The 27,865-nt window shown below is 48.0% G+C and overlaps 1 protein-coding gene across 7 annotated transcripts in view; it reads left to right on the top strand.

Moving 5' to 3' along the window:
* The window catches only part of DNPEP (aspartyl aminopeptidase), a 38,752-nt gene that overhangs the window by 2,425 nt on the left and 8,462 nt on the right, over positions 1-27,865 (top strand). Inside the window, exons 2-5 of one of the 7 annotated variants that reach the window (XM_052658957.1) lie at positions 26,424-26,471; positions 27,300-27,393; positions 27,480-27,568; positions 27,664-27,777. In XM_052658957.1, the coding sequence (XP_052514917.1) occupies positions 27,306-27,393; positions 27,480-27,568; positions 27,664-27,777 (291 nt within the window). In that variant the 5' untranslated portion in view covers positions 26,424-26,471; positions 27,300-27,305. Of the gene's footprint in view, positions 1-26,423; positions 26,472-26,632; positions 26,881-26,936; positions 27,012-27,299; positions 27,394-27,479; positions 27,569-27,663; positions 27,778-27,865 lie in introns of those variants that run through there. The other 6 variants (XM_052658949.1, XM_052658951.1, XM_052658948.1 and 3 more) reach the window with 6 other exon arrangements.

The raw sequence follows: 27,865 nt of genomic DNA, 5'->3' as shown, positions 1-27,865 counted from the left end.
GGTAGTGCTCACATCTTTTGGAGACTTTGCCTATTTCACCATTCCCAATTTCTCTCCCTTCCCTAAACTAATGGACCAGCAAAACCCCAATTCATCATAGCCTCCAAAGCCCCACCGAACTGGCCTGCCCATCTTGCTAACCTCAGCTCACTCACCTCTCCTTTGGGCTCACCTCACACAGCCTCTTTTTTGTTGCATGACACTGCCAAGCTTTTCCCTGCCTTCCTCTAAGCTCAGTGACTGGAGGGCTTATGGATGCCTGGGTAGATCTCTGAACTTCATGGAGGGCGCCCTAGAAGACAAGGGCCCTGGTACCATAGGACCTCCCAGGCCCCATGGATGGCATGGATAGGGGGCAGGTAGCTGGTATGGATGATGAATCACCAGGATGGGGACCCCGACTTGGGCACCTTGAGCATCTGAATTGAGGAGAAAAATGAAAGAAGTCAAAAAGGAGACAACCAGAAGTGACTTTTCTGCCTTGCCCTGTCTTGGAGCATCCCCCAGCCCCGGTCTACTCCAGGATCCCAGACGCAGGACAGTGCTGGTGCCTCCCCACTGTGCACCCCCTCTCCACCAGCTGACCCCCACCTCCAGGGCTGCCTGTGTCCCTTTGTTCAGGGCCCATCCTCCTCTTTCTATTTCCCAGCATCTTTGTGCTTCCATTCCAAGCTGGGTTGGGCCAGGAGACAGCCACCAGGTCAGAGCTTGGGGACAGTGTGGCAGGTGTGGATTCTGGGACCCTGGCTCTTGCCTGAGCTTCAGCACTTGGTGGGGAGGTGGGAGACCCAAGCAAGGAGGTCTGGAGGTGGGGCAGTCAGCCAGAGGCTAAGATATGGATGCTTATCACGGAGGTTCACCAACTAACCATCTGTACCCCCTGGGCAAGTCCCATTTCCTGCCTGGCCCCACATGTCCAGGTGTGAAAGGGGATTGGGACGGGTCATCTCCAGAGCCCCCTCAGCTTCTGACATCCTGAGTCTCTGGGCCCAGGGGGTGGGACATTGAGTGGTCCCTGGCAGAGCCATCCCCGCCTCAGTGCTCCCAGAGCCCCAGCCCTCAACAGTCCCTTCCATGCTGCACGCCGCCACCCCCCCACCCCATCTTCCTCTCAGCTGTAGGGCTGCTTAACCTCCACAGGCGGCTGAGGAGCCAGAGTGACTGTAAAAGGGAAGGAATGTCCAGAGGCAATTGTTTCTTCCTGATATCACCGCGGGGGAGGTTGAGTTGGGGGGCCCAGCTGGAACGGTGGCTCAGGATTATCCCTGAGACTCATCCCCCGCCACCCCGGCCTCCCCCCTGCACTGGCCCCCCTGGCCCGCTCAGCCAGCAATCACCCCTCTCATCTGCCACCCTCCGCATCTCACTGGTTTAAGACCTCCGGGCCTCCCTCTCCTACCTCTCTCCACCTTCTGACCCTAGACCCTCTCTTGGGACCCCTCCTTCATGGCACCCCCAGCCCAGCTCTTATAAATTCCTCCCACATCTCCTCCTTGTCAACCCCACACCCCTGACCTAGCTCCTTCTCTGGGGAGGCCCCACAGGCTGGCTCCAACCCCCTCCTGCCCCACACTCCTTTTACAGACATGGAGCGCTGCGGTTTCTCTGCCAAAGTAGGAGAAGTCTGAGGCTGATCTCACCTCCTCCTGGCTCTCTTGGGCTCTCGACTTCCACCAAATAGGCTGCCTTGCAGGCTGGGGAGGAGGCGGTGGGGACAGGGAGGCTGAGCCTCAAGGGGAGGAGCTAGTAGACTGAGGTGAAAGTGCTTTGTGGACTCTGAGCATCCGGTAGATTTCAGGTGTTATTTCAATCAGTAAGAGGTCTGAGGCGAGGAGGATGGAGACAGAAGTCAGTTTGAAGGAAGAGGAGGGAGCTTTGCTAGCATGAAGGGAAGGTCCCCAGGAGAGCATCCTGGTGCCCTGGGAGCAGCATATGGCTGGGAGTTTAGGAGGCCAGAGTCCTGGCCAGCCCCGGATAAGCTGTGTGACCTTGGACTGGTTGCATCTCCTCTCTGGGTTGCAGTTTCTCCTTGCTTAAAATGAAATATCCTGGACGTCCCTCCCTATTCTTGACCCCCAAAAGAGGAGGGAGAGAGGCCCTTTCTTATGAAAAGGTGCCTCCCTGGGCTGCCTCGTCTGAAGCCTTTTTGCTCAGACAGACTCCTATCAAGCCAAATCCAAACATTGGCGCATGCCTAGAACAGACCCAACCCCACCGTGTGTTGATGAGAGGTGGCTACACCTGCCAGCAGAAATGGAATCCGCCTCCTCTGTAGACACACATTCTCCCTCCCCGCAGGTTCCTCCTGCCTCCCCTATCTCTGTTGTCTCCGTCCTCACTGTGTGAGCACCTGGTCCTGCCCCACAGAACAGGCACAGCCCCCATCTCCTCATGGGTTCCTGATGTCTCAGCTGTCCCGGTACATTGCTGCCCCACCAAGTCCTGCCACCTCCCCACAGTTCCCAGCCGTCTGGGGGGATACCCCTGAATTCTCCAAGTCCCCTCAGTCCTGAACCATTTCCTGAAGAGGCAGAGGAGCCCTCTCTTTCCAACACAAATATGCACCGTCCCCTCAGCTGAAACCCAAGGAGAATAAGAGAAAACTGTCCTTGATCAGACTAGGGTTTATCAGGGTGGAGGAGGGGCAGGGGTGTGAGAACTGGGGTGGGAAGGTGTCAGGGTGAGTTGGGAGCAGCTGAGCTGGTGTGGGGTGGCACCCAGCCCTGCTCCAACCTCTATGAAAGGAGATTTCATGGGTTTCTCTGCCTACCTATGGACTCACACTCTAGAGTCGCTCAGGCCTAACTCTAACCTGCCTGCTGAAATGTAAGCTCCTTCTTTCTTAGACCTTAACCCAGTAGAGAAATTGAGCTCCCCTTCTTCTCTGGGATTCTCTGCCATTCTTAGTGCCATCACTCAGCCCTCTCTTCTGCCTGATTTATCCCCATTCCTTTTATCTTTCTTCATAGGCTGTTTTTGGTTCCAGCCCCTCCAGTTTGGTCATATCCCTGCCGTCCTGGGCGCTTTCCAGTTTTCCTACATCCCTCTGAGGCTGTGGAGTGCTTTAAACAGAGCCTGAGCAGGCTGGCAATGACCTCACGGGGCCACTATGCACAGTTGCTATCTATAGCCTTATAGGATCATCCTCCTCTTCCTCCAGCCAGCTGAGTCACAGTCGGCTTGGGGTCCACTCAGACCTCAGGGTCTTCTCTGCCACTCCAGACCACAGCCCATTATAGCACCCTGAGCTGTTTTCACTGCTGGGTCACATGTTTATTCTCCAAATTTTCCAAATACACAATGAAAGTGAGTCTTGGGTTCCAGAAAATGGCCATTTAAAAAAATTAACTAATTAATTGGGGGAGGGGTGCACTGCACGAGGCATGCAGGATTAGTTCCCTGCCCAGGCATCAAACCTGAGCCCCTTGAGTGGAAATGCAGAGCCTTAATCACTGGACCACCAGAAAAGTCCCAGAAGATACCCATTCTTGAACCTTCAGTGTTTTTATAGCCACAGATAGAAATCTTCTCACACCTGTCCAGACAGCTAGCCAATGGCCTAAGTTCCATTCAACTTTGCAGGGGTATGGGACAAAGGGATAAATTTGGGGAGCAGTTCCTGGGTCACTGCCTGGGTTCAAGTTGGATCTGCCACTCTTGGGTGAGTTGCTTCACCCCTCTGAGCCTCAGTTTCCTCATCTGTAAAATGATTATAATAGCATAGGGTTTGGGGAAGACTGAATGAGAAATGGGCTGTAAAGCACTTAGCACTTAGCCTAGCACACAGTGAGTGTTCAGTAAGTGTCAGCCATTACTAATATTTTACCCCATTTGGACCGACAGGAAATTGATTCCTGGAGGTCCAGGTCTGGCTTGAGTTCTTGCTTTAGGACAGCAGGTAGAGGCCAAGATTCATAGCCAAGACTGCCTCACTCCAAAGCTCTCTATCACAGGCTATGCTGCCTCTGATAATAGCATAGCTACCACTTACTGAGGGCTTCCCATGTGGTTCAGTGGTAAAGAATCCACCTGTCAATGCAGAAGACTCGGGTTCAATCCCTGGGTCAGGAAGATTTCCTAGAGGAGAAAAGGGCAACCTGCTCCAATATTCTTCCCTGGAAGACTCCATGGACAGAGGAGCCTGGTAGGCTATAGTCCATAGCGTTCCAAAGAGTCAAACAGGACTGAACAACTGAGCACACACCACTTATTGAGCACCTACTGTATACTTCAGAGGAATATGATGGAATAGAAGGACGTGCGCTCATCTTCTCCTGTGAGAACTCCAAAATTACAACTCGCTGCTGAACAACTGTTGACAGGAGAATGTTGGATCCCACCAAACAAAGATACCCCACGTCCAAGCGTAAAGGAGAAGCCCCAGGAAGATGGTTCAGTTCAGTTCAGTAGCTCAGTCATGTCTGACTCTTTGCGACCCCATGAATTGCAGCACGCCAGGCCTCCCTGTCCATCACCAACCCCGGAGTTCACTCAGATTCGCGTCCATCAAGTCAGCGATGCCATCCAGCCATCTCGTCCTCGGTCCTCCCCTTCTCCTCCTGCCCCCAATCCCTCCCAGCATCCGAGTCTTTTCCAATGAGTCAACTCTTCGCATGAGGTCGCCAAAATACTAGAGTTTCAGCTTTACCATCATTCCTTCCAAAGAAATCCCAGGGCTGATCTCCTTCAGAATGGACTGGTTGGATCTCCTTGCAGTCCAAGGGACTCTCAAGAGTCTTCTCCAACACCATAGTTCAAAGATGGTAGGAGGGGCGAAATTGCTTTGAGAATCAAAACCCATACCCGCACTTGGAGGGCTCAAACAAACCTTGTGCATACCAGAACCCAGAGACCCCAAAGAGACTGAGCCAGAACTGTGTTTGAGTGTCTCCTGCAGAGATTTGGGTCAGCAGTGGACTGCCACAGGGAGAGGGGCTCTGGGTGTAACAGACCTGGGTATGGCATAAGCTCTCTTGGAAGAGGTCGCCATTAACTCCACCATAGAGTCACCAGAACTTACACAGGACTGGGGAAACAGACTCTCTGAGGGCACAAACAAAACCCTGTGTGCACCAGGACCCAGGAGAAAGGAGCAGTGACCCCAAAAGAGACCAATCCAGACTTGCCTGTGAGTGCCCAGGAGTCTCTGGCAGAGGCGTGGGTGGGCCTGATGCAGAGTTGGGGGCACTCAGTGTAGCAGCACATGCATGGGACCTTTTGAAGGAGATTGCCATTATCTTCATTACCTCCACCGTAGTTTGGCCTCAGGTCAAAAAACAGGTAGAAAACACAGCCCCACCCATCAACAGAAAACTGGATTAAAGATTTACTGAACTGTGGTGTTGGAGAAGACTCTTGAGAGTCCCTTGGACTGCAAGGAGATCCAACCAATCAATCCTAAAGGAAATCAGTCCTGACTATTCATTGGAAGGCCTGATGCTGAAGCTGAAGTTCCAATATATTGGCCACTTGGTGCAAAGAACTGACTCATTGGAAAAGACCTTGATGCTGGGAAAGATTGAAGGCAGGAGGAGAAGGGGAAGACAGAGGATGAGATGGCTGAATGGCATCACCGACTCGATGGACATGAGTTTGAGTAAGCTCCAGGAGTTGGTGATAGACAGGGAAGCCTGGCATGCTGCAGTCCATGGAGTCACAAAGAGACACGACTGACTGACTGAACTGAACTGAGCATTGCCCCACTCATCATAACAAGGCCCAGTTTCCCCCTCAGTCAGTCTCTCCCATCAGGAAGTTTCCATAAGCTTCTTATCCTTACCCATCAGAGGGCCAACAGAATGAAAACCACAGTCACAGAAAACTAATCAAACTGATCACATGGACCACAGCCTTGTCTAACTCAATGAAACTATGAGCCATGCCATATAGGCCCACCCAAGACGGATGGGTCAGGTGGAGAGTTCTGACAAAATGTGGTCCACTGGAGGAGGGAATGGCAAACCACTTCAGTATTCTTGCCTTGAGAACCCCATGAACAGTATGAAAAGGCAAAAAGATAGGACACTGAAAGATGAAGTCCCCAGGTCAGTAGGTGCCCAATATGCTACTGGAGATCAGTGAACTAACTCCAGAAAGAATGAAGAGACAGAACCAAAGCAAAAACAACACCCAGTTGTGGATGTGACTGGTGATGGAAGTAAAATCGATGCTGTAAAGAACAATATTGCACAGGAACCTGGAATGTTAGGTCCATGAATCAAGGTAAATTAGAAGTGGTCAAACAGGAGATGGCAAGCGTGAACATCGACATTTTAGAAATCAGTGAACTAAAATGGACTGGAATGTGTGAATTTAACTCAGATGACATTATATCTACTACTATGGGCAAGAATCCCTTAGAAGAAATGGAGTAGCCATCATAGTCAACAAGAGTCTGAAATTCAGTACTTGGATGCAATGTCAAAAACGACAGAATGATCTCTGTTTGTTTCCAAGGCAAACTATTCAATATCACAATAATCCAAGTCTATGCCCTGACCTGTAATGCTGAAGAAGCTGAAGTTGAACGGTTTTATGAAGACCTTCAAGATCTTCTAGAACTAACACCCAAAAAAGATATCTTTTTATCATAGGGGATTGGAACACAAAAGCAGGAAGTCAAGAGATACCTGGAGTAACAGGCAAATTTGGCCTTGGAGTACAAAACAAAGCAAGTCAAAGGCTAACAGGGTTTTGCCAAGAGAACACACTGATCATAGCAAACACCCTCTTCTAACAACACAAGAGAAGACCCTACACATGGACATCACCAGACGGTTAATACCGAAATTAGATTGACTACATTCTTTGCAGCCAAAGATGGAGAAGCTCTATCTATACAGTCAGGAAAAACAAGACCGGGAGGTGACTGCAGCTCAGATCATGAACTCCTTATTGCCAAATTCAGACTTAAATTGAAGAAAGTAGGGAAAACCACTAGACCATTCAGGTATGACCTAAATCAAGTCCCTTATGATTATACAGTGGAAGTGAGAAATAGATTCAAGGGATTAGATCTGATAGACAGAGTGCCTGAAGAACTATGGATGGAGGTTCGTGACATTGTACAGGAGGCAGTGATAAAGACCATTTCCAAGAAAAAGAAATGCAAAAAGGCAAAATGGTTGTCTGAGGAGACCTTACAAATAGAAGTGAAAAGAAGAGAAGCTAAAGGCAAAGGAGAAAAGGAAAGATACATCCAGTTGAATCCAGAGTTCCAAAGAATAGCATGGAGAGATAAGAAAGCCTTTCTCAGTGATCAGTGCAAAGAAATAGAGGAAAACAATAGAATGGGAAAGACTAGAAATCTCTTCAAGAAAATTAGAGATACCAAGGGAACTTTTCATGCAAAGATGGGCACAATAAAGGACAGAAATGGTATGGACCTAACAGAAGCAGAAGATATTAAGAAGAGGTGGCAAGAATACACAGAAGAACTATACAAAAAAGACCGTCATGACCCAGATAACGACGATGGTGTGATCACTCACCTAGAGCCAGACATCCTGGAATGCGAGGTCCAGTGGGCCTTAGGAAGCATCATTGTGAACAAAGCTACTGGAGGTGATGGAATTCCAGTGGCGCTATTTCAAATCTTGAAAGATGATGCTGTGAAAATGCTGCATTCAATATTCCAGCAAATTTGGAAAACTCAGCAGTGGCCACAGGACTGGAAAATGTCAGTTTTCATCCCAATCACAAAGAAAGGCAATGCCAAAGATTGCTCAAACTACCACACAATTGCACTCATCTCACACACTAGCCAAGTAACGCTCAAAATTCTCCAAGCCAGGCTTCAAGAGTGTGTGAACTGTGAACTTCCAGATGTTCAAGCTGAATTTAGAAAAGGCAGAGGAACCAGAGATCAAATTGCCGACATCCATTGGATCATTGAAAAAGCATGAGAGTTCCAGAAAAACATCTACTTCTGCTTTATTGACTATGCAAAAGTCTTTGACTGTGTGGATCATAACAAACTATAGAACTTTCTTAAAGAGATGGGAATATCAGACCACCTGACCTGCCTCTTGAGATATCTGTATGCAGGTCAAGAAGCCACAGTTAGAACTGGACATGGAATAACAGACTGGTTCCAATCGGGAAAGGAGTACGACAAGGCTGTATATTGTCACCCTGCTTATTTAACTTATATGCAGAGTACATCATGCGAAATTCCAGGCTGAATGAAGCACAAGCTGAAATCAAGATTGCCGGAAGAAATATCAATAACCTTAGATATGCAGATGACACCACCCTTATGGCAGAAAGTGAAGAAGAACTAAAGAGCCTCTTGATGAAAGTGAAAGAGGAGAGTGAAAAAGTTGGCTTAAAGCTCAACATTCAGAAAACCAAGATCGTGGCATCCGGTATAATCACTTCATGGCAAATCAATGGGGAAATAATGGAAACAGTGAGAGACTATTTTGGGGCGCTCCAAAATCACTATAGATGGTGACTGCAGCCATGAAATTAAAAGACACTTGCTCCTCGGAAGAAAAGCTATGACCAACCTAGACAGCATATTAAAAAGCAGAGACATTAGTTTACCAACAAAAGTCTGTCTAGTCAAAGGTATGGTTTTTCCAGTAGTCATGTATGGATATGAGAGTTGGACTATAAAGAAAGCTGAAGGTGGAAGAATTGATGCTTTTGTACTGCAGTGTTGAAAAAGACTCTTGAGAGTCCCTTGGACTGCAAGGAGAGCCAACCAGTCAATCCTAAAGGAAATCAGTCCTGAATATTCACTGGAAGGACTGATGCTGAAGCTGAAACTCCTATACTTTGGCCACCTGAGGCGAAGACCTGACTCACTGGAAAAGACCCTGATCCTGGGAAAGATTGAAGTTGGGGGAGAAAGGGATGACAGAGGATGAGATGGTTAAATGGCATCACCGACTCAACGGACATAAATTTGAGTCACCGACTCAACGGACATAAATTTGAGTAAGCTCCGGGAGTTGGTGATGGACAGGGAAGCCTGGCATGTTGCAGTCCGTGGGGTCACAAAAAGCTGGACACGACTGAGCGACTGAACTGAACTGAACTGTATATTTGGCATGGTATTCTGGATACCTGCTATGTAAAATCACTCTCTCTAATCTTCATAACACTGGGAAGTAACTATTAACCTCATTTTTCAGTTATAGACATTATGCTCAGAGAGGCTGGGTTAGTTCCCTAAGGTTACACAGGAAGTAAAAACAAAGTCTGGACTTGAACTAAGGTTCAAATCTTAGCCCATGGTTCCTAGAAACCCAGTTCATTTCTCTGTGTGGTCACTAAGGCCTTGCCATAAACCGAGTTGGCAGGCTCAGCTCTGGGTCCTTCCCCTTTTAACTTGGCCCTAGCTGGGGATCTCCACTGAAAAGTCCCGTGCCCAGAAGACAAGTCTCTCTCGACATTCGACATTCGACATTCGGCCCTGCTTCTCTCCCCAACCCCACTCCCCTCAGATAGGGGGCTGGGCTTGGAAAGAGCAGCAGACTCTGGCCTTCATCTCACAGGAGCTGGGGTGGAGCACTAATTTCCTATCTGGGAAATACAGGGCCCCTTCTGCCCTGTGCCCCCCTGAGGCCTATCAGGCACTGGGGCTCTCCCACAGGCTGGAGAGGCTCCCCTGAGTGCACCCTGGCCCCAGACTGCCCCCCGCTGGCCTGGGAGGAGGTTTGGGACAACAGCACCCACAATTCTCTCGGAGAGGCTGCCTGGAAGACTGGGACTGGGGGCTGGGCTTGGTCCAGTGTCCTCAAAGTTGTAAAGAAACTCTGGGGTCCACTGTCAGCTGCTGGGGATCCCATTGCCCTGGCTCTCAGGCCAGGCATACATTCTGCTTCCCAATTTTAAAGGTCCTGAGAGATACAATTTGTTGAAAACAGCACTACAATTTCTTTCTCCCCAGCCGGCAGTGGTCAGAAATCTACCTCCCCTACTGTCCCAAAGAGCCCTCCCCATTGACCCCTCTCCATCTTGCCTCGAAAAGAAGAGCCAGCACACCCTCCCCCACCCCACCCCACCCCTCCTCCTTTCTTCTGGCTCCCCAGCCACCCTGGGTACCAGAATAGACCACTGACCACCTGCCCTGGGGGCTAGGAGGGACCACAGCCGGTGCTGCCACTCAGGCTGGGGTAGGCAATGGAAAAGGTGGGGGCGAGGACAGCAGGGGGGCGCTCCAGGGGCCGCAGTTCCAGCTGCTTCTCTGTGGAGTGCAACGGGTTCCCCACCAACTCTGGACAGGCAACCTGTGCCCTCTACTTGCCCGCCGGACAAGCTGGAATCGCTAGAAGCCCTCTCAGCTCAGGCGGTCTCCGCCCCTGCCCCCCGCCCCGCCCACCCGCCCCACCTCCGGCTCCCCCTCTGCCCACTCCCCCCCCGCCCCCGTCCCCCCGCCCCACCTCCCCCTCCCCCTCTGCCCACCCCCCCCACCTCGCCCCCTGATCCTCCCCCGCCCCCCCACCCCGATCTCTGGCCCCATCTCTGGTCTCAGCTCGCCTCCTCTCCCCTCCAGGTCACTCCTCTTTCTCTCCCCGCCTCCTCGACCTCTAGGTCTGTGTCCACATCTCCCAGGGGCTCAGCCCGCCAACTCCCTCTCGGGTTCTCCGGGTCTCTGCCCCTCCCCTCTCCCAGCTCCATCAAAGTGAGAAGGCCCTGGCTTGGTGATCCCACATTCCAGCCTTACTGGGGTCAAGAGGGCTTCCGGCCCGATGTGGGATCCCTGCCCCCACCCCGATCTCCCGGCAGGCTCTCCTGGTCGTCCCCCCGCTGGCCCTTTGCAGCTCCCTTCTCCGACACCTCCCCCAGCCCCAAGCCCAATTTAGCTCCTTTAATCTTCTCTGTAATCCAATCCGACCGTTTCCTGAGCACACGCCGCACTTCCCAAACTGTTAGTCCCTGGAGAGGGGTGGGGTGGGGGCAGGGCGGCTCGGCTCGTCCCTGCACCGGAGCACCCCCGTCCTGGCCCCATCCCAGGCACTCCTGCTGTACCCCTCTTCTTTTCTCCAGCCTTAGGAGGCCCCAGGGAGCTCTGGCTGTGCAAGCCTCACCATCTGGCCTCCGTAGCCCAGACCTGAGAAGATCCCGACTGCTGACCGCCTATTTCCCTAGCTAGTCGGAGCTGTCGCTTGGTGCTAATTCCCTCCGCCTGAAACACCCTCCCCTCCACAGCGCACTTCCTGGGAAACTCTTACCCTCTCCTCTCTCAAGGGCCAGCTCCAGCCTGGTTTCCCAAATTCATTCCGGAGACTGCCTGGGCCGCTGATCCCAGGTCTGGCTGAAACCAGCCATGAGGCCATGGGCAGGTTGCTTCCCTCTCCAGGTCTCCATTTCGTCATCTGTAAATGGGGATCATAATAGTGCATTCCTCACAGAGTGACTATGAGTTACCTGACACAAGGTGGTTAGAACAGTTCCCAGTGAATGCTAAGTGCTGTTTAAGTGTTTGATGAAACTATCTTTAACTGCCTTGTATTACAATGATTTCATTTCCTCCAAGTTAAAACATCATATAAACTGTGAAACACTTCATTTATTCAATAACATCATTTCCAGCCGGAAAAAAGGAACAATACCATGTAAAATGTACAAAGTATCTGTAAGCCATCTTCCAGCTTCATGTATGTGCAAATTGTTCAGTGACAGTATTTGCGTAGCAGACTCTGCTTCTGTCCAGTCTCCTTTTCAGCTTCATGTCTATTCATTGTTTATGATGGGTGTCCAAGGGCTTGGGTTCAAGTTCTTATTCCCAAATTGCATTTAGCTAGGGGAGTTTGGAGAAGGCAATGGCACCCCACTCTAGTACTCTTGCCTGGCAAATCCCATGGGCGGAGGACCCTGGTAGGCTGCAGTCCATGGTGTCACTAAGAGTCGGACACGGCTGAGTGACTTCACTTTTACTTTTCACTTTCATGCATTGGAGAAGGAAATGGCAACCCACTCCAGTGTTCTTGCCTGGAGAATCCCAGAGACAGGGGAGCCTGGTGGGCTGCCATCTCTGGGGTCGCACAGAGTCGGACACGACTGAAGCGACTTAGCAGCAGCAGCAGCAGCAGGGGAGTTTAGGTAAATTTTTTGGCTCCTTTAAGCCTCAATTTTTACTAAATAGCTAATTAGCCATAATCGTAGTGAATATTAAACGAGATGCTATATGTTTAAGGCGTTGAGGCCCTCATTGGATATTCAACCAGGAGAGCTATCATTATTGTGATAATTTTAAAACGTTTCTTGAATTTGGGCTCTCTAAAGACTTGAGGCGGACAACTGCTATTTCAAGGTTGAAGTGCCCTCCAGTGGCCGTGTGGAAAAACTGCAGGCTTCCGGTGTGCTTCGGGGGTCCTTCCTTTGCTGGTCCAGGAACTAACTCAAGCCAGCCCTACCTCCAGATCAGGCTTATTCAGCCCTCCCCGACTTCTTCACGTTATCTTTCCTTTTACAGAGGCCTTAAGAGACTAGGAGCAGAGCTTTATCCCAGGAAGGTTACAGCCTGGACAGACACTCTCTCCAGACACGGTCTCCAAGCTTGGGGGCCCAAGGCCCTGTGACAGGGAGATAGGGTGATGGAGAGCATCCATTCTTCTCTGACCTGGGCATGTGGGATCTGGCCTGAGACCCCTCATGCTGCCCACATCCCAGACTCTAATGGAGAACAGTGTACCTCTTCCAGCTATCTACTTCTGTGCTGTGACAGATGAGTGTTTTATCTTTCCTTCCTCCCTCCCCCTCTCCCCACTCCCCACCTTCTTTTCTTCCTTCCTTCCTCCATCCATCGATATTTACTGAACACTGGCTGTGTAGCAAGCCCCACAATCTTAACAGAGACACAAACACAGCCACCAAGACTTGTGCACAGTGTCCCAGACACCACACGCAGAGTTAATCCTTGCATTTGAGTGTTTATGGCTTCTCCGTGTGGCTGAGTGGGAGGGAAGACACAGGAACATCAGATCCAGGCTGCCTGATTTCCTCTAATGAAATGTGTCCACAGGGGAAGCTTTGTCTGGCCAGATTTGAGGGCTGACTTCCTTCTCCCAGGCTACACTGCTTCCCATAGCAAACGCTGACCACACTCCCAGCTCCACAAGCATGGGGATACCCGAGCTCCCTTACCTTCCCCCACCACTGCCCTTTTCCCCAGGGCTGGGAGTCAGCCAATACTTAGCATCTAAGCGCAGCTCACAGGCCAGCTCCCCATTGTCCAGGATGGAGAGGAAGGAGCCTTCTGGAGTCACTGGGTTGGAGGGTGGCTGGAGGTACGACGATGTTTTTGGAAGATGTCAGGAACAGAAGGAAGGGAGGGCTCAGTGATGCGTGCGTTGTTCGTGGGCCTCTGTTGCCTCCTTGAGCTGCCCTCCTCCCTCCTTTATGATCAAACCGCTCAAATGTCTTCCCACACCCGTCCTCAGTGTCCTGTTGCTTGTTCCTTATTGTTGCATTTCCTCAGAATTCTTCTCAAATCTAGTAGCACAGGGCACTGGTCCCTCACTGGGTCCCCTCAACTCCTAGACCAGTGCCATCCACAGAAATGTAACGGGAGCCTCACGCGTCATTTCAAATGTTCTAGTATTCACACCTTAAAATAGTAAAAGAAACCAATGAGGTTAATTTTGATCATATATTTAACCAAACGTATCCAAAACATTGGGCTTCCCAAATGGTGTAGTGGTAAAGAATCTACCTGCCAGTACAGGAGGTGCGGGTTGGATCCCTGGGTCAGGAAGATCCCCTGGAGGAGGAAATGGCAATCCATCCCAATATTCTTACCTGGAAAATTCCATAAACAGAGGAGTCTGGCAGGCTACAGTCCATGGGGTCACAAAGAGTCAGACGCAACTAAGCATGCACATACACCCAAAACATTATTTCAAGCATGTAAGCAGTGGTCAAAAATTGATATATATTTTGTCATAATCCAATGTATACATTATTTTACACGTATGAAAGTGAAAAGTGAAGGTGAAGTCGCTCAGTCGTGTCTGACTCTTTGCAACCCCAGGAACTGTAGCCCACCAGGCTCCTCCATCCATGGAATTTTCTAGGCAAGGGTACTGGAGTGGGTTGCCATTATAGCACCTCTCCATTCGGACTGGCCGCATTTCAAGATGCTCAGGTGGGTGGTGGCTAGCGTGTTGCAGCTCTAGAGCCTTCATCCACTTCTTGGCATACACTCTTTCACTCGGTGTGGCTCATCATCTCATTTCCATGTGTCATGTCTCCCCAGCGAGATTCGAAGCCTCTGCTCTGGGTCAGAATCCTCACTTTTTCACCCCTGTATCTCCCGTGGCTCCTTAAAGCTGTGTGCCACACTCGAGAGGCCCTGCAAGCATGTTTGTTGATGGGAGTGAGCGCTGGGAATTGATTTTTGTGGTTTCGTTATGGCTGTAAATGGTGTATTATAGATTGCCTCTATAGATGCACCCTGCTGCAATATTAGCAGAAACAAGCAGCCTGGTTGTCAGCACAGACAGGGGCCTGGGGCAGATGGGGCTCGCCGACTCAGGCAGGGGAAATCCTGCCAGACCACATACCATTTTTCTGTCTTCAGGGCCTGTCATTGCCACCGTGTGTGCTCCTCCCTACAACCCCATCTCCCTTAGATCTCAGAGCCCTTGTCAGGGAACATTACACAAAGGATGTGTCTCCGGCATCCTCCCAGCGGGCTGGGAGCTCCTCTGGGCAGGAAATGAGTTTTATTCAGATGGACAAGAACCTGACCTGCAACAGATGCCACAGAACATGCTTGTCGAGTGAATAAATGAATAGATGGCTGGAGCCAGCCAAACCTCTCATTCACATACTCTTGTACCCAGAAAAATCTTTGAGTGCTTACTATCCGTCAGTAGATACTAAGGACTCGGCCTGAACAAAGTGGATGTGGGCTGTGCCCTCTTGGAGCTCACATTCTGCAGGTAGGGGGGTTGGATATGGACCTATGGAGCCCCCTGGAATACAGGACAGCCTCCCCCAGGTCAAGGGTTATCCTTTAGACTCTGGGCCACAGTAGGCTACGCCCCTGAAGCCCGGGTGCTGTGAGGCCCTTACTATTTCAGATTGCATTGATGATGTCATAATAGGCCCTGTGGGATGGACCGAGGACCCTGCAGGTTGGAGCAGAGGAGCCAAGGCAGGAGAAGGAGCTGGTGGTGTCTATTCAACCTCCGACAGACCTAGCTTCAGCTCCGGAGGAGGCAGCAGGTGACCATGGCACTCAGCCTCTCTGCCACGTCCATTCCCAACAACTGGCTCCCAGGCTACCCTGAGGTAACCAGGCCTGTGTGCTAAGGCTGTCTTGGTGGGAGCACCCCAGCCAGTGCAGAGCGCCAAGCTGTGAGCCATGCACTGCCCCAGGGGATAAAAAGATGACCAGGACTTTGGGCAGGGCCCCTCAAGTTGCTGACACACTAGTCTTGAGCAAGTGACTTGCCAGAACATAATCACTGTCCTCTTGGCTAACTTGGGCACAGCAGTGAGCTAAGTGGTGATGAAAATAACTCCAGTCCAGTGGTTAGGACTCGGCGCTTTCACTGCTGAGGGTGTGGGTTCAATCCCTGGTTGGGAAACTGAGGTCCCAAAAGCCTCATAGCGTGGCCAAACAAAATGGAAATAACTCCATACAGCCCGATCTGGTTCCCTGGCTTCCCCCGTGTCATCCCTGAGCATTGCACTGTGCTCAAGGGCTGCCCTTGACACTCTTGGTTTAGAGAAAAGACAGAATTATTTGCAGCATGGTTAAAAATGCACATCACCGGGCCTTCGTGTAAATCTTCCAAAGCAGAATTTTCAAGGGTAGGGCTCATGAATCTGTATTTTAAAAAACACTCTCAGTAATTCTTACCTTAAGCACTGTCCTAGAGTGGAAATGCCTACCAGAGTTCCCGAGTCCCATATCTGACTGACCAGGGTTGGCTAGTTTCTCTGTCCAGAGATTGGTGTCAGCTTTTAATATTGTATTACTGATGAAAAGCCATGATTTAGAGGCTACTGGAGGCCAGCCGTCACTTGGAAGGAATCAGCGGCCACTGAGAACAGAATTCTCTATCTTTTCGACTCATCTATAAAATGCTTACCTGAGCAGACACTGTTTAAAGGCCATTAAAATACCAGACACAGAATAAGCCAGTCTCTGGGACTTTATAGACATATTTACTCAAACCCAAGTGCTTGCAAGAGTAAATAATAGGGAAGCAAAATGAGCAGCACCCCTAGAAATACGAACTGAAAGTAAACAGCCCTGTTCACTAAAATAAACAGGACAAATCCTGCAAGGATTAAATGACCTCCAGTCAGAGAGGCTCAGAGCCAGCAACGCTCACTCCATCTTGGCTCTTAGAAGAAGGGGAGCTAAGGGCCTGTCCCCTCCACCTGGGAGCATCAGGTGGGGCAGTGGGGGGCAGGGAGGGACATTAGGAGGTCAGGGTCAGGTCTCCAAGGGCAGACGGTAGTCTTGGGGGTGTGAGTGCTTCCCAGAACTCCCTGGCAGCCTGCCACAGGGCCTGAAACCTCCAAGATTAAAGGCCTCTGGTAAAATGTACATTTTCTGGAGGTATAGCACCTCAAGTCACTACTATTTGTGGTTTATTTGTTAATTTCCCAGATATTTGTTTAGCAATTACTGTGTTTCAGGCCCTGTGCCAGTCACTAAACATATCAAGGTGAGTAAGGCATAAACCTGCTCTCAAGTTGCTCACAGTTTAGTATGAGAGATAAGACTGAGGAAATAATAATAACACAAGAGAAGACTCTACACATGGACATCACCGGACGGTCAACACCGAAATCAGATTGATTATATTCTTTGCAGCCAAAGATGGAGAAGCTCTATACAGTCAACAAAAACAAGACCAGGAGCTAACTGTGGCTCAGATCATAAACTCCTTATTACCAAATTCAGACTGAAATTGAAGAAAGTAGGGAAAACCACTAGACCATTCAGGTATGACCTAAATCAAATCCCTTATGATTATACAGTGGAAGTGAGAAATAGATTTAAGGGCCTAGATCTGATAGATAGAGTGCCTGATGAACTATGGAATGAGGTTCGTGACATTGTACAGGAGACAGGGATCAAGACCATCCCCATGGAAAAGAAATGCAAAAAGGCAAAATGGCTGTCTGGGGAGGCCTTACAAATAGCTGTGAAAAAAAGAGAAGCGAAAAGCAAAGGAGAAAAGGAAAGATATAAGCATCTGAATGCAGAGTTCCAAAGAATAGCAAGAAGAGATAAGAAAGCCTTCTTCAGCGGTCAATGCAAAGAAATAGAGGAAAAGAACAGAGTGGGAAAGACTAGAGATCTCTTCAAGAAAATTGGAGATACCAAGGGAACATTTCATGCAAAGATGGGCTCGATGAAGGACAGAAATGGTCTGGACCTAACAGAAGCACAAGATATTAAGAAGAGGTATTAAGAATACACAGAAGAACTGTACAAAAAAAATCTTCACAACCCAGATAATCATGATGGTGTGATCACTCACCTAGAGCCAGACATTCTGGAATGTGAAGTCAAGTGGGCCTTAGAAAGCATCACTACAAACAAAGCTAGTGGAGGTGATGGAATTCCAGCTGAGCTATTTCAAATCCTGAAAGATGATGCTGTTAAAGTGCTGCACTCAATATGCCAACAAATTTGGAAAACTCAGCAGTGGCCACAGGACTGGAAAAGGTCGATTTTCATTCCAATTCCAAAGAAAGGCGATGCCAAAGAATGCTCAAACGACCGTACAATTACACACATCTCACATGCTAGTAAAGTAATGCTCAAAATTCTCCAAGCCAGGCTTCAGCAATATGTGAACCGTGAACTTCCTGATGTTCAAGCTGGTTTTAGAAAAGACAGAGGAACCAGAGATCAAATTGCCAACTTATGCTGGATCATGGAAAAAGCAAGAGAGTTCCAGAAAAACATCTATTTCTGCTTTATTGACTATGCCAAAGCCTTTGACTGTATGGACCACAATAAACTGTGGAAAACTCTGAGAGAGATGGGAATACCAGAGCACCTAACCTGCCTCTTGAGAAACCTGTATGCAGGTCAGGAAGCAACAGTTAGAATTGGACATGGAACAACAGACTGGTTCCAAATAGGGAAAGGAGTACGTCAAGGCTGTATATTGTCACCCTGCTTATTTAACTTCTATGCAGAGTACATCATGAGAAACACAAGCTGGGAGAAACACAAGCTGGAATCAAGATTGCCGGGAGAAATATCAATAACCTCAGATATGCAGATGACACCACCCTTATGACAGAAAGTGAACTGCAGATGGTGACTGCAGCCATGAAATTAAAAGACGCTTACTCCTTGGAAGAAAAGTTATGAGCAACCTCGATAATATATTCAAAAGCAGAGACATTACTTTGCCGACTAAGGTCCATCTAGTCAAGGCTATGGTTTTTCCTGTGGTCATGTATGGATGTGAGAGTTGGACTGTGAAGAAGGTTGAGCGCCGAAGAATTGATGCTTTTGAACTGTGGTGTTGGAGAAGACTCTTGAGAGTCCCTTGGACTGCAAGGAGATCCAACCAGTCCATTCTGAAGGAGATCAGCCCTGGGATTTCTTTGGAGGGAATGATGCTAAAGCTGAAGCTCCAGTACTTTGGCCACCTCATGAGAAGAGTTGACTCATTGGAGAAGACTCTGATGCTGGGAGGGACTGGGGACAGGAGGAGAAGGGGACGACCGAGGGTGAGATGGCTGGATGGCATCACAGACTCGATGGACATGAATCTGAGTGAACTCCGGGAGATGGTGATGGACAGGGAGGCCTGGCGTGCTGCGATTCATGGGGTCGCAAAGAGTCGGACACGACTGAGCGACTGAACTGAACTGATGTACCCTTCAGCAGATATCCCCCAGTGGTTCCATGTTACACGACTACAATACAATACCACAACCAGGCCAGTGATGTTGGTGAAGTGTGTGTGTATAGTTCTCTGTCATGTTATCCAAGATTACCAGATATACCAAATACAAATACAGGACACCCAGTTCAAAATCTGTTTTTGATGCAAGTATGAAAGTGCAAGTGTTAGTTGCTCGACTGTGTCCGACTCTTTGTGACCCTGTGGACTGTAGCCCACCAGGCTCCTCTGTCCATGGAATTTTCCGGGCAAGTATACTGGAGTGGGTTGCCATGCCCTCCTCCAGGGGATCTTCCCAACCCAGGGATGAACCCAGCTCTCCTGAATTGCAGGCAGATTCTTTACCGTCTGAGCCACCAGGGAAGCCCATGCACTATGTGGGACACACTTAGATTAAGATGGAGAATGGAAATGGCAATCCATTCTAGTACTATTGCCTGGAAAATCCCATGGACAGAGGAGCTTGGTAGGCTACAGTCCATGGGGTCGCAAAGAGTCAGACAACACTGAGCAACTTCGTTTCACTTCACTTCACTTCACTTAGATTAAGAAGTTATCCTTTGTTTATCTGGAATTCAAACTCCACTGGGTGTCCTGTATTTCAACAGGTATCTCTCTAACTTTATCACATGTGTAATCATAGAACCACTATCATAACCAAGGTGTGGAACCATTCCACTCCCATCAAGTTGTTCCCTGTGGGGCGCTTTGAGAGTCACACCCATCCCTTTCCCCGCCTTCCCTAGCCCTTGGCAACCACTCCTCTGTTCTCCGAGTTTATAATTTTGTCATTTTCTTTGCTTAGCGTAATGCCTGTGAGATCCATCCAAGTTGCTGTGGTTAGCAGTAGTTTGTTTCTTTTTATTGCTGGGGATTATTCTATGAGGACAATTTCTTGTTATTACTTCTTGGCTGCGCTGGGTCTTAGCTGCCGGCTGTGGGGTGTGCAGGCTTACTCTAGTTGTGGCCCAAGGACTTCTCCTTGTGGTGGGATGAGAGGCACTGCTCACAGATAATAAAAATTTTATTCCCCAACAGTCCAGTGGTTAAGGGGCTTTCCAGGTGGTGCAGTTAGTAAAGAATCCACCAGCCATTGCAGGAGACGCAAAAGATGAGGGTTTCATCCCTGGGTCAGGAAGATTCCCTGGAGAAGGGAATGGCTACCCACTCCAGTATTTTTGCCTGGGAAATCCCATGGACAGAGGAGCCTGGCGGGCTATAGTTCATGTGGTCAAAAAAGTGTTGAACACAACCGAGTGACTAAATAACACAGTAATTAGAAGACTGCGGAATATTTTCTCACATGGCTATATAATAATTTTGCCAGTCATTTGTAGTTGGACACTTAAGTTGTTTCAGTTGTTCACTATTCTAAATGACATTACACTGAAAAAGCAGTTTTCATCTGAATTTGTGTACCTCCATTTCAATCCTGAAGATAAATGTTAAGAATTGAGTTGCTGTATCACAGGATAGAGTCCCTGATGGCTTAGACAGTAAAGAATCTGCCCAAAATGCAGGAGGCCTGGGTTAGATCCCTGGGTCAGGATGATCCCCTGGAGAAGGGCATGGCAACCCATACCAGTATTCTTGCCTGGAGAATTCCATGGACAGAGGAGCCTGGTAGGCTACAGCCCCTGGGGTTGAAGAGAGTCAGACACGACTGAGCATGCACACAATTATCAATATCCAGTGGTTAAGACTCCACACTTTGACTCCTGGCACCCGGGTTCAATCCTTGGTCAGGGAACTAAGATCCCACAAGCCACATAGTACAGAGAAAAAAAAGAAAATTAATTCACCTAATAAATATTCATTATTAATCTACTATGTGCCAGGTACAGACATGAGGCATGGGGAGCTGGCTGAGTCAGTCAGGGTTTTCACCAGGCAACTAGGCAAACTTAGAGTGAGCCAAGGACTGGAGGCGTGTGCAAGGGAGTGATTACAATGATGGAGCAGATGAGTTGTACCGAGTTGGAGGGGAGTGAAGAGGAGGGGAGTGAGGAACAGGGAAGAGGTAGGACCAATAGTTTTTAGCTCCTGTGCGGGTGAGGAATTAACAGAATTGCGTACATTTTTTGAAGGTTTTCCTGTCTCATTCCCAATTTATTTTTTGTTTAAAATATCAGTATCAAAAGACAATAATTTCCATATCAGAGGGTAATACAGCTTTAAGGGGGGCATTTTTTATTTTTTAAAGTATTTATTGATTTATTGCACTGTGCCAGGTCTTAGTTGCACCGTGTGGAATCGTCAGTCTTTGTTGCGACTTGCAGGATCTGTAGCTGGGACCTGGGAACTCTTAATTGTGACATGTGAGATCTAGTTCCTTGATCAAGGGTCGAATCTTGGCCCTCTGCATTGAGAGTGCAGAGTCTTGGCCACTGGATCACCAGGGAAGCCTCAAGTGGGGCTTTTTTAAACTGAAAGCTGTAGGGTCAAACCCTAACCAACAAATGCTTACCAACTCAATCACGGTGCAGAAGACAACAAAAATTTAGTCACAGAAAGTACTCAAAGATTATTTTGCCACCTGTTACTTTTTAGTTTCAGTTTTAGTTTTTTTAAAAAAACTTTTTCTTATTTACTTTTTAAAAGCTTTACTATGTACACACATAGAAAAAAATTTGAAAACTGCCCAAGGATTTATAGGAATCCTTTTCATAGGATTAAGGAAGTTTCCCTCTACCCTCAACTCTCAGCTATCACTTTTCTCCTTCCCAGAGTCAGTTACCATTTTTTTGTGTTTCCTGACATGTCTCAAACATATAAGAATATGTAGTCATATATTTATACACATGAATGACAGCATACCATAACTGCTATTCTGCACTACTTGTTTTTTCACTTAATAATATATTTTGGAAATTGTACCTGTACAGGCACTTCATTCTTTTTAACTAAATAAAATGCTTTTTCAAACCTCCCTCCTGCAACCTTGGTTGAAAATTATAATCTTGCCTGAGCAACTCTCCTCCAGGCACTCTGGGATTTGTAGTTCTTACACAGCCGAGTCTTGCTCGGAAAACAGGACTTGAGCAGAAAACACGTGTTGGAAACTGAAGTGCCCATCCAAGAACAGAAGAGAACAAACTGCACCGGGTTATGCAAGACCCAGAAGTGAATCATTTACTTAGTTAAACAACCGAGATATCTACCAGCTATGAGGTACCCAGGGCGGTCTTAGCATCAGGAAATCAAGATCTTCTGATTTAGCTTCTCACTGCATCCATTTTAGCAGACAGGGCAGGACACACACACACACACACACACACACACTCTCACTCTAAATGCCTTCTCCCTACAGCATTGCTTTGGTCTTCTCTATCCCAAATGTATTATGTGACAAATTACTACTTAGAAGCCATCTCTCATAAACTGATCAGAAAGGACACACATATCAAATTAAGTCACACTGAAATGTGTAACAGATTGCTGTGTTAACACACAGGCATTTGCACTTTAATAGTTGTTCAACCGAAAATAAAAATAAGAAATGGTAGCATTGTAAACACCAGATAAGGGCTAGTGGGGAAGATTTTCTTGAGGAGGCTGAAGGCAAGACTGATTCTCAGAGACATTTTTTGGATAGATGAGGTCCCTTCTTGACTCTTCACTTCACACCCAATGCCATTTCCTTATCCAGAGATGGCCACTCTCCTTCCAAACACAGTGCCATGAATTTACATACATATTTATATAAAATCTAGAAATTGAGCTCATTGTGTGAGTTTTACCAAAATATTCTTGTCCTATAAACATTATTCTGGAAATTGCTCTTTTCCTCCCTCAACAGTATATTTGGTACTTTTTCCCTATCATAATACATAAAGATTGACCTCACATCATTTCTTAGTGCCACAAGGTACTCTGAAACATTTTGTCTCAAACTTTAATGTGAATACAAATCATCTAGGGATCTCATTAACATGCAGCTCTGATTTGGTAGATCTGTGGTAAGCCCTGAGATTCTGAATTTCTGAAAAATTCCCAGGTCAACCAATCACACCTTGCAGAACAGAGGTGTAGAGTATGGGTGAAGTGATGTGTTAGAGTCAGCTTCGACCAGCTCATAAGAACTGACTGTCAAATTTCTAGGAATTTTGTGATCCTATTGTTAAACATAGCAATCATTAAAAATGAAATTATATAAACTTACAACCAAATAAATTATATTAAAACAGAGGTTATAAATACTAAAAAATCATCACTTTCTTAATTATTTTACTACAAATCTATGTTCCTGAGGTTATTTGTGTCTATTTGCATCCATTTGGTAGAAATCTACACAATGGTTTGCTTTCCCAAATTCCTTCTCAACTCCACTTTCAGTTCATGTTGGCAGTCTAGAATCAGCCATAGGGAGTGTTTCTACCGCAGAATTGGGTAGAAAGACATACATGACCCCAGGCTTTCTCCTGCATTTGATATTGCCAATCTTTTTCATTTTTGCTAATCTGACAAATCAAAAATGCTATCTCACTTTTAACGTGCATTTCCCTGGCTACTTGAGATTGGGTCACACAGATGCTCATTCCTAGTAATTTAACAGTTTCTCTTGTTCTGGTAAATAGGACCTTTTTATGATTTATTTTCTGTTTGATTATTGTACAGAAAAGCCGATGATTTTTCAAATCAGGCCACCCCTTCTTCCAGTTCTAATAGCTCGTCAGTTTATTGTCTTGGTAATTACAAAAGTGAAAGTGAAAGTTGCTCAGTCCTGTCTGGCTTTTGCAACCCCATGCAGTCCATGGAATTCTCCAGGCCAGAACACTGGAGTGGGTAGCCATTCCCTTCTCCAGGGGATCTTCCCAACCCAGGGATCAAAGCAAGATCCTCCCGTGTTGCAGACGGATTCTTTACAAGCTGAGTCACAAGGGAAGCCCTTGGTAATTGTATAATCCACAAATAGAGACAGATTGTGCTTCTACATATAAAATCGTTTTCTGGCACTGGCTCTGACTTCGGATCCAGATTGATTACCAATGATAACAGCTCATCAGCTTCTGATTTGAACAGGGATACTTCTGTATTTCCCCACTAATGTCTGCTATAGATTTCTGGAAAACAGCCTTTATCCTTTCTCTTCTCGTTTCCTAACAGGATTTTGGTGGGTTTTTTTTGTTTGTTTGGTTTTTTGTTGGTCCTTTTTTTCTGGGCTGTGCTTGAACCTGCACTCTTGGCAGTGAAAGTGTGGAGTCCTAACCACTGGACCGCTAGGGAATTCCCTGATTTTGTTTTTATTAAGACTGGATGTTCAATTTTTCAAACATTCTCTCTCACTTTTTAAGTTTTGCATTTTATTGATATTTGAATTGCTCACATTAACATGTACTTTTTAGAAAAACATGATACATTTTACTTTTCATTTGAATTGTTTCATTTATTTTTTATTCAAGTATAGTTGATTTGCAATTGTTGTGAACAAGTGTTCTTCTTTGAGATCAGAACATGAACGAGCTCCGAGCTAAGTCTCCCTCCCTTACCCTGTTTGCATCCCTGTTTTTGCTCTTGTCACTGTCCTTGAATGTGTTCCTTCATCAGTAGCCAGCCTGGCTCCTCAGAGAGCAGGAATATTCTCTTCAAGTCCCACTCAGCAGTGAATTTTTATACATCATGGCATTACAGGCAATGATGAGGGAACGCCATGAATTTAACCCGTCACCTAGTGTGTATATTCCTGAATGTGCTTAGTCGCTCTGTTGGATCTGACTCTTTGCAACCCCATGGACTGTAGCCCGCCAGGCTTCTCTGCCCATGGGGCTTATCCAGGCAAGAATACTGGAGTGGGTTGCCATGCCCTGCTCCAGGGGAATCTTCTCAACCCAGGAATTGAACCACGGTCTCCTGCATTGCAGGTGGATTCTTTACCAGCTGAGCTACCTGGGAAGCCCAAGAATACTGGAGTGAGTAGCCGATCCCTTCTCCAGGGGATCTTCCCAATCCAGGAATTGAACCACAGTCTCCTGCATTGGAGGTGGATTCTTTACCAGCTGAGCTACCAGGGAAGCCCATATTCCTGAATACAACATTGCAATATCTATTCCTTTAAATTGAGGACTGCAGGATCTTTCCAACTACTCCTCACTCCCTTGACATTCCTACTCCAGTACATAAACAGCAGGTTGCTCCATCAACCTGTAATCCCTGGAGTGTCTATAACACCCCTGGTAACTGGCCCCTGTGTTGAAGCTAGGGACCACCAAGAGTCCTGATCAGAATCAATGGCTAGGCAAGGACCTGGGTTTTTTCTTTTTCTTTTTTAATGTTAACTATACTCCAGTAAAAATTGGAGTATAGTTTACAATGTTGTGTTACTTCCTGCTGTACAGCAAAGTCAATCAGTTATACATATACATACATATGCTCCTTTTTAAGATTCTTTTCCCATATTGATCATTACAGAGTACTGAGTAGAGTTCCCTGTGCTATACAGTAGGTGCTTATTATCTATTTTATATGCAGTAGTGTTTATATGTCAGTCCCAATCTCTGAACTTACCCTCCCCTCCTTCCTCCTTGGGAACCATAAGTTGGTTTTCTACATTTGTGACTCTAGTTCTGTTTTGTAAATAAGTTGGTTTGTAGCATATTTTTAGATTCCGCATATAAGTGATATCATATATTTGTCTTTCTCTGTCTTACCTCACTAAGTATGACAATCTCTGGGTCCATCCGTCTCATTGCAAATGGCATTATATTATTGGGTTTTTTTATGACTGGGTAATATTCCATTGTGTATATGTACCACATCTTCTTTACCCATTTTGTTTATCCATCGATGGACATTTAGGTAGCACCCATGTCCCAGCTATTGGAAGTAGGGCTGCAGTGAACACTAGGATGCGTGTATCTTTTCTCTTTCTCTCTCTCTCTCTCTTTTTTTAAATACTGATTTGGCTGTGCCAGGTCTTAGTTGCGGCATGTGGAATCTTTTTGTTGCTGAGTAGTGGCACAGGCTTAGTTGTCTGCAACATGTGGGATCTTAGTTCCCGACCAGGGATCAAAACCACATCCACTGCATTGGAAGGCGGAGTCTGATTAACCACTGAAGCACCAGGGAAGTCCCATGTATCTTTTGAAATATGGTTTTCTCCAGATATATGCCCAGGAGTGGGATTGCTGGGCATATACCATATGTTAGCTCTACTTTTAGTTTTCTAAGGAATCTCCATACTTTTCTCCCTAGTGGATAGACCAATTTACATTCCCACCAACAGTGTAAGGGGATTCCCTTTTCTCCACACCCTCTGCAGCATTGATTGTAGATTTTAAAATGATGGTCATTATGACCAAATGTGTTCCTGGGTTTTAAACATTGCTACTTACCACTCTTGACATAGGAATATTGGAATTGCCTACAAGAATATATGGAGTTTGTCTTTTTCTGTCCTTTTTTTTTTTCCCTTCACAGCTGCTTTTGAGATCTAGTTCCCTGACCAGGGACAGTAAAGATATAAAGTTGAAAGGGCGATGAAGATTAAACTACCTAGCGCACTAAGCTTTATTATAAAACTAAAACTTATCGTCAACTCTCCATGAACATTAACCATGTTGCTTTTATTATCACCAGAGTGCCTGTGGAGAGAGAGAGCACTTTGTACAACACCCAGGTGACCAGGTGAGCTGGTGGAGGCGTTTTCTCCCGGACTCCCTAACTTGGGGGTTGGGGGTGAAAGAATTGGGCAGGCGGTTCCAGGCTGTCCTAGCACCTCCAGGTCGGCAGAGGGCGTCCGCCACCCCCGTAGAAGGGGCGGAGGGCGGGGCGGGGCGATAGCGGCGGGAGTCCGGGCGGGCTGTGCGCAGGGGCCGGGCACCGGGACGCAGGCCCACACGTAAGGCCATGCAGGTAGTTGGCCTCTGTTCGTCCCGGACGAACTTCGATCCTAGACCCGGCCAGGTGCCCGCTCGGGTCCAAGCTCAGCAGCGTGCTTGCTGACGTGGGGGGGCTCCCCCCCGACCCTAAACGAAACCGAAAGTCTGATCCCAAGTGACTTTACCTTCCCGGATTGTTCAGGGGTGAGACCCAGGTCGGGTGTTCCCTAGGGGACAGGGCTTTGGTTCCGGGGTGGGGTCACGGACGTGGTGTAAGGGCCGGCTCAGAGTTAGGGGCCTCTGATTGCGAGCTCAGAGTTTGGGAACTGACCGGGATTTCCAGCTGGTTGGTCACTTGGGGATGGACTTGGTGGGGCCGGGGCCGGACGGAAACTCGGATTAGGGGGCGGGCCGTCTGGGACCAGCTGGGCGGGGAGTGCAGCGGGAGGGTTGCAGTAGTTCCCGGTGGGTTGGAGCCCGGCTTTAGGCGTCTCTTGGTGTGGGGAAAGGGGCGGAAGCCGAGGTCTGAGCCTGCGAGCCCTCACTCGGCGGGATTGGCTGGGGAGGTTCCCGAAGCCAAGATGGGTCAGGGGTCCTATACCTCGTAGGCTTATGAGCGACCCCCGTCCTCTAGGTGGCCATGAGCGGCAGGGCCCGCAAAGAGGCGGTGCAGGCCGCGGCCCGGGAACTGCTCAAGTTCGTCAACAGGAGCCCCTCTCCTTTCCACGGTGAGTGACCAGGGCCGGGGGCGGGTGGGGAGCCGGTGTGCCTCCTCCCGGCTTCGATCAACCGTGAGAGGGTTCCTTCCCTATAGCGGTGGCCGAGTGCCGCAGCCGCCTCCTCCAGGCCGGCTTCCATGAACTCAAGGAGACCGAGAGCTGGGATATCAAGCCGGAGAGCAAGGTACTGGGGGTGAGGTGGGGGCGGAGAGGTAGAAACCTGGGCTGGGGCTCGAAGTCCTGTGCTCTGGCTAATCCAGCTATAAACCCCCACCCCAGTACTTCCTGACCAGGAACTCCTCCACCATCATCGCATTTGCTGTGGGGGGCCAATACGTTCCCGGCAATGGTTTCAGCCTCATTGGGGCCCACACAGACAGCCCCTGCCTCCGGGTAAGGAAGTGGGGCTGCCTGGGAGAGGGGAGGCATCAGGGGATGTGCAGAGAAGAAAACTTGTCAGCTCCTTCCTCCACACTTGGGG

The sequence above is a fragment of the Budorcas taxicolor genome, chromosome 2 (genome assembly GCF_023091745.1).
Source record: "Budorcas taxicolor isolate Tak-1 chromosome 2, Takin1.1, whole genome shotgun sequence".
In the NCBI taxonomy this organism is placed as follows: Eukaryota; Metazoa; Chordata; class Mammalia; order Artiodactyla; family Bovidae; genus Budorcas; species Budorcas taxicolor.
The sequence above is the reverse complement of the archived record's forward strand: the minus strand, read 5'-3'. Positions and strand labels throughout refer to the sequence as shown.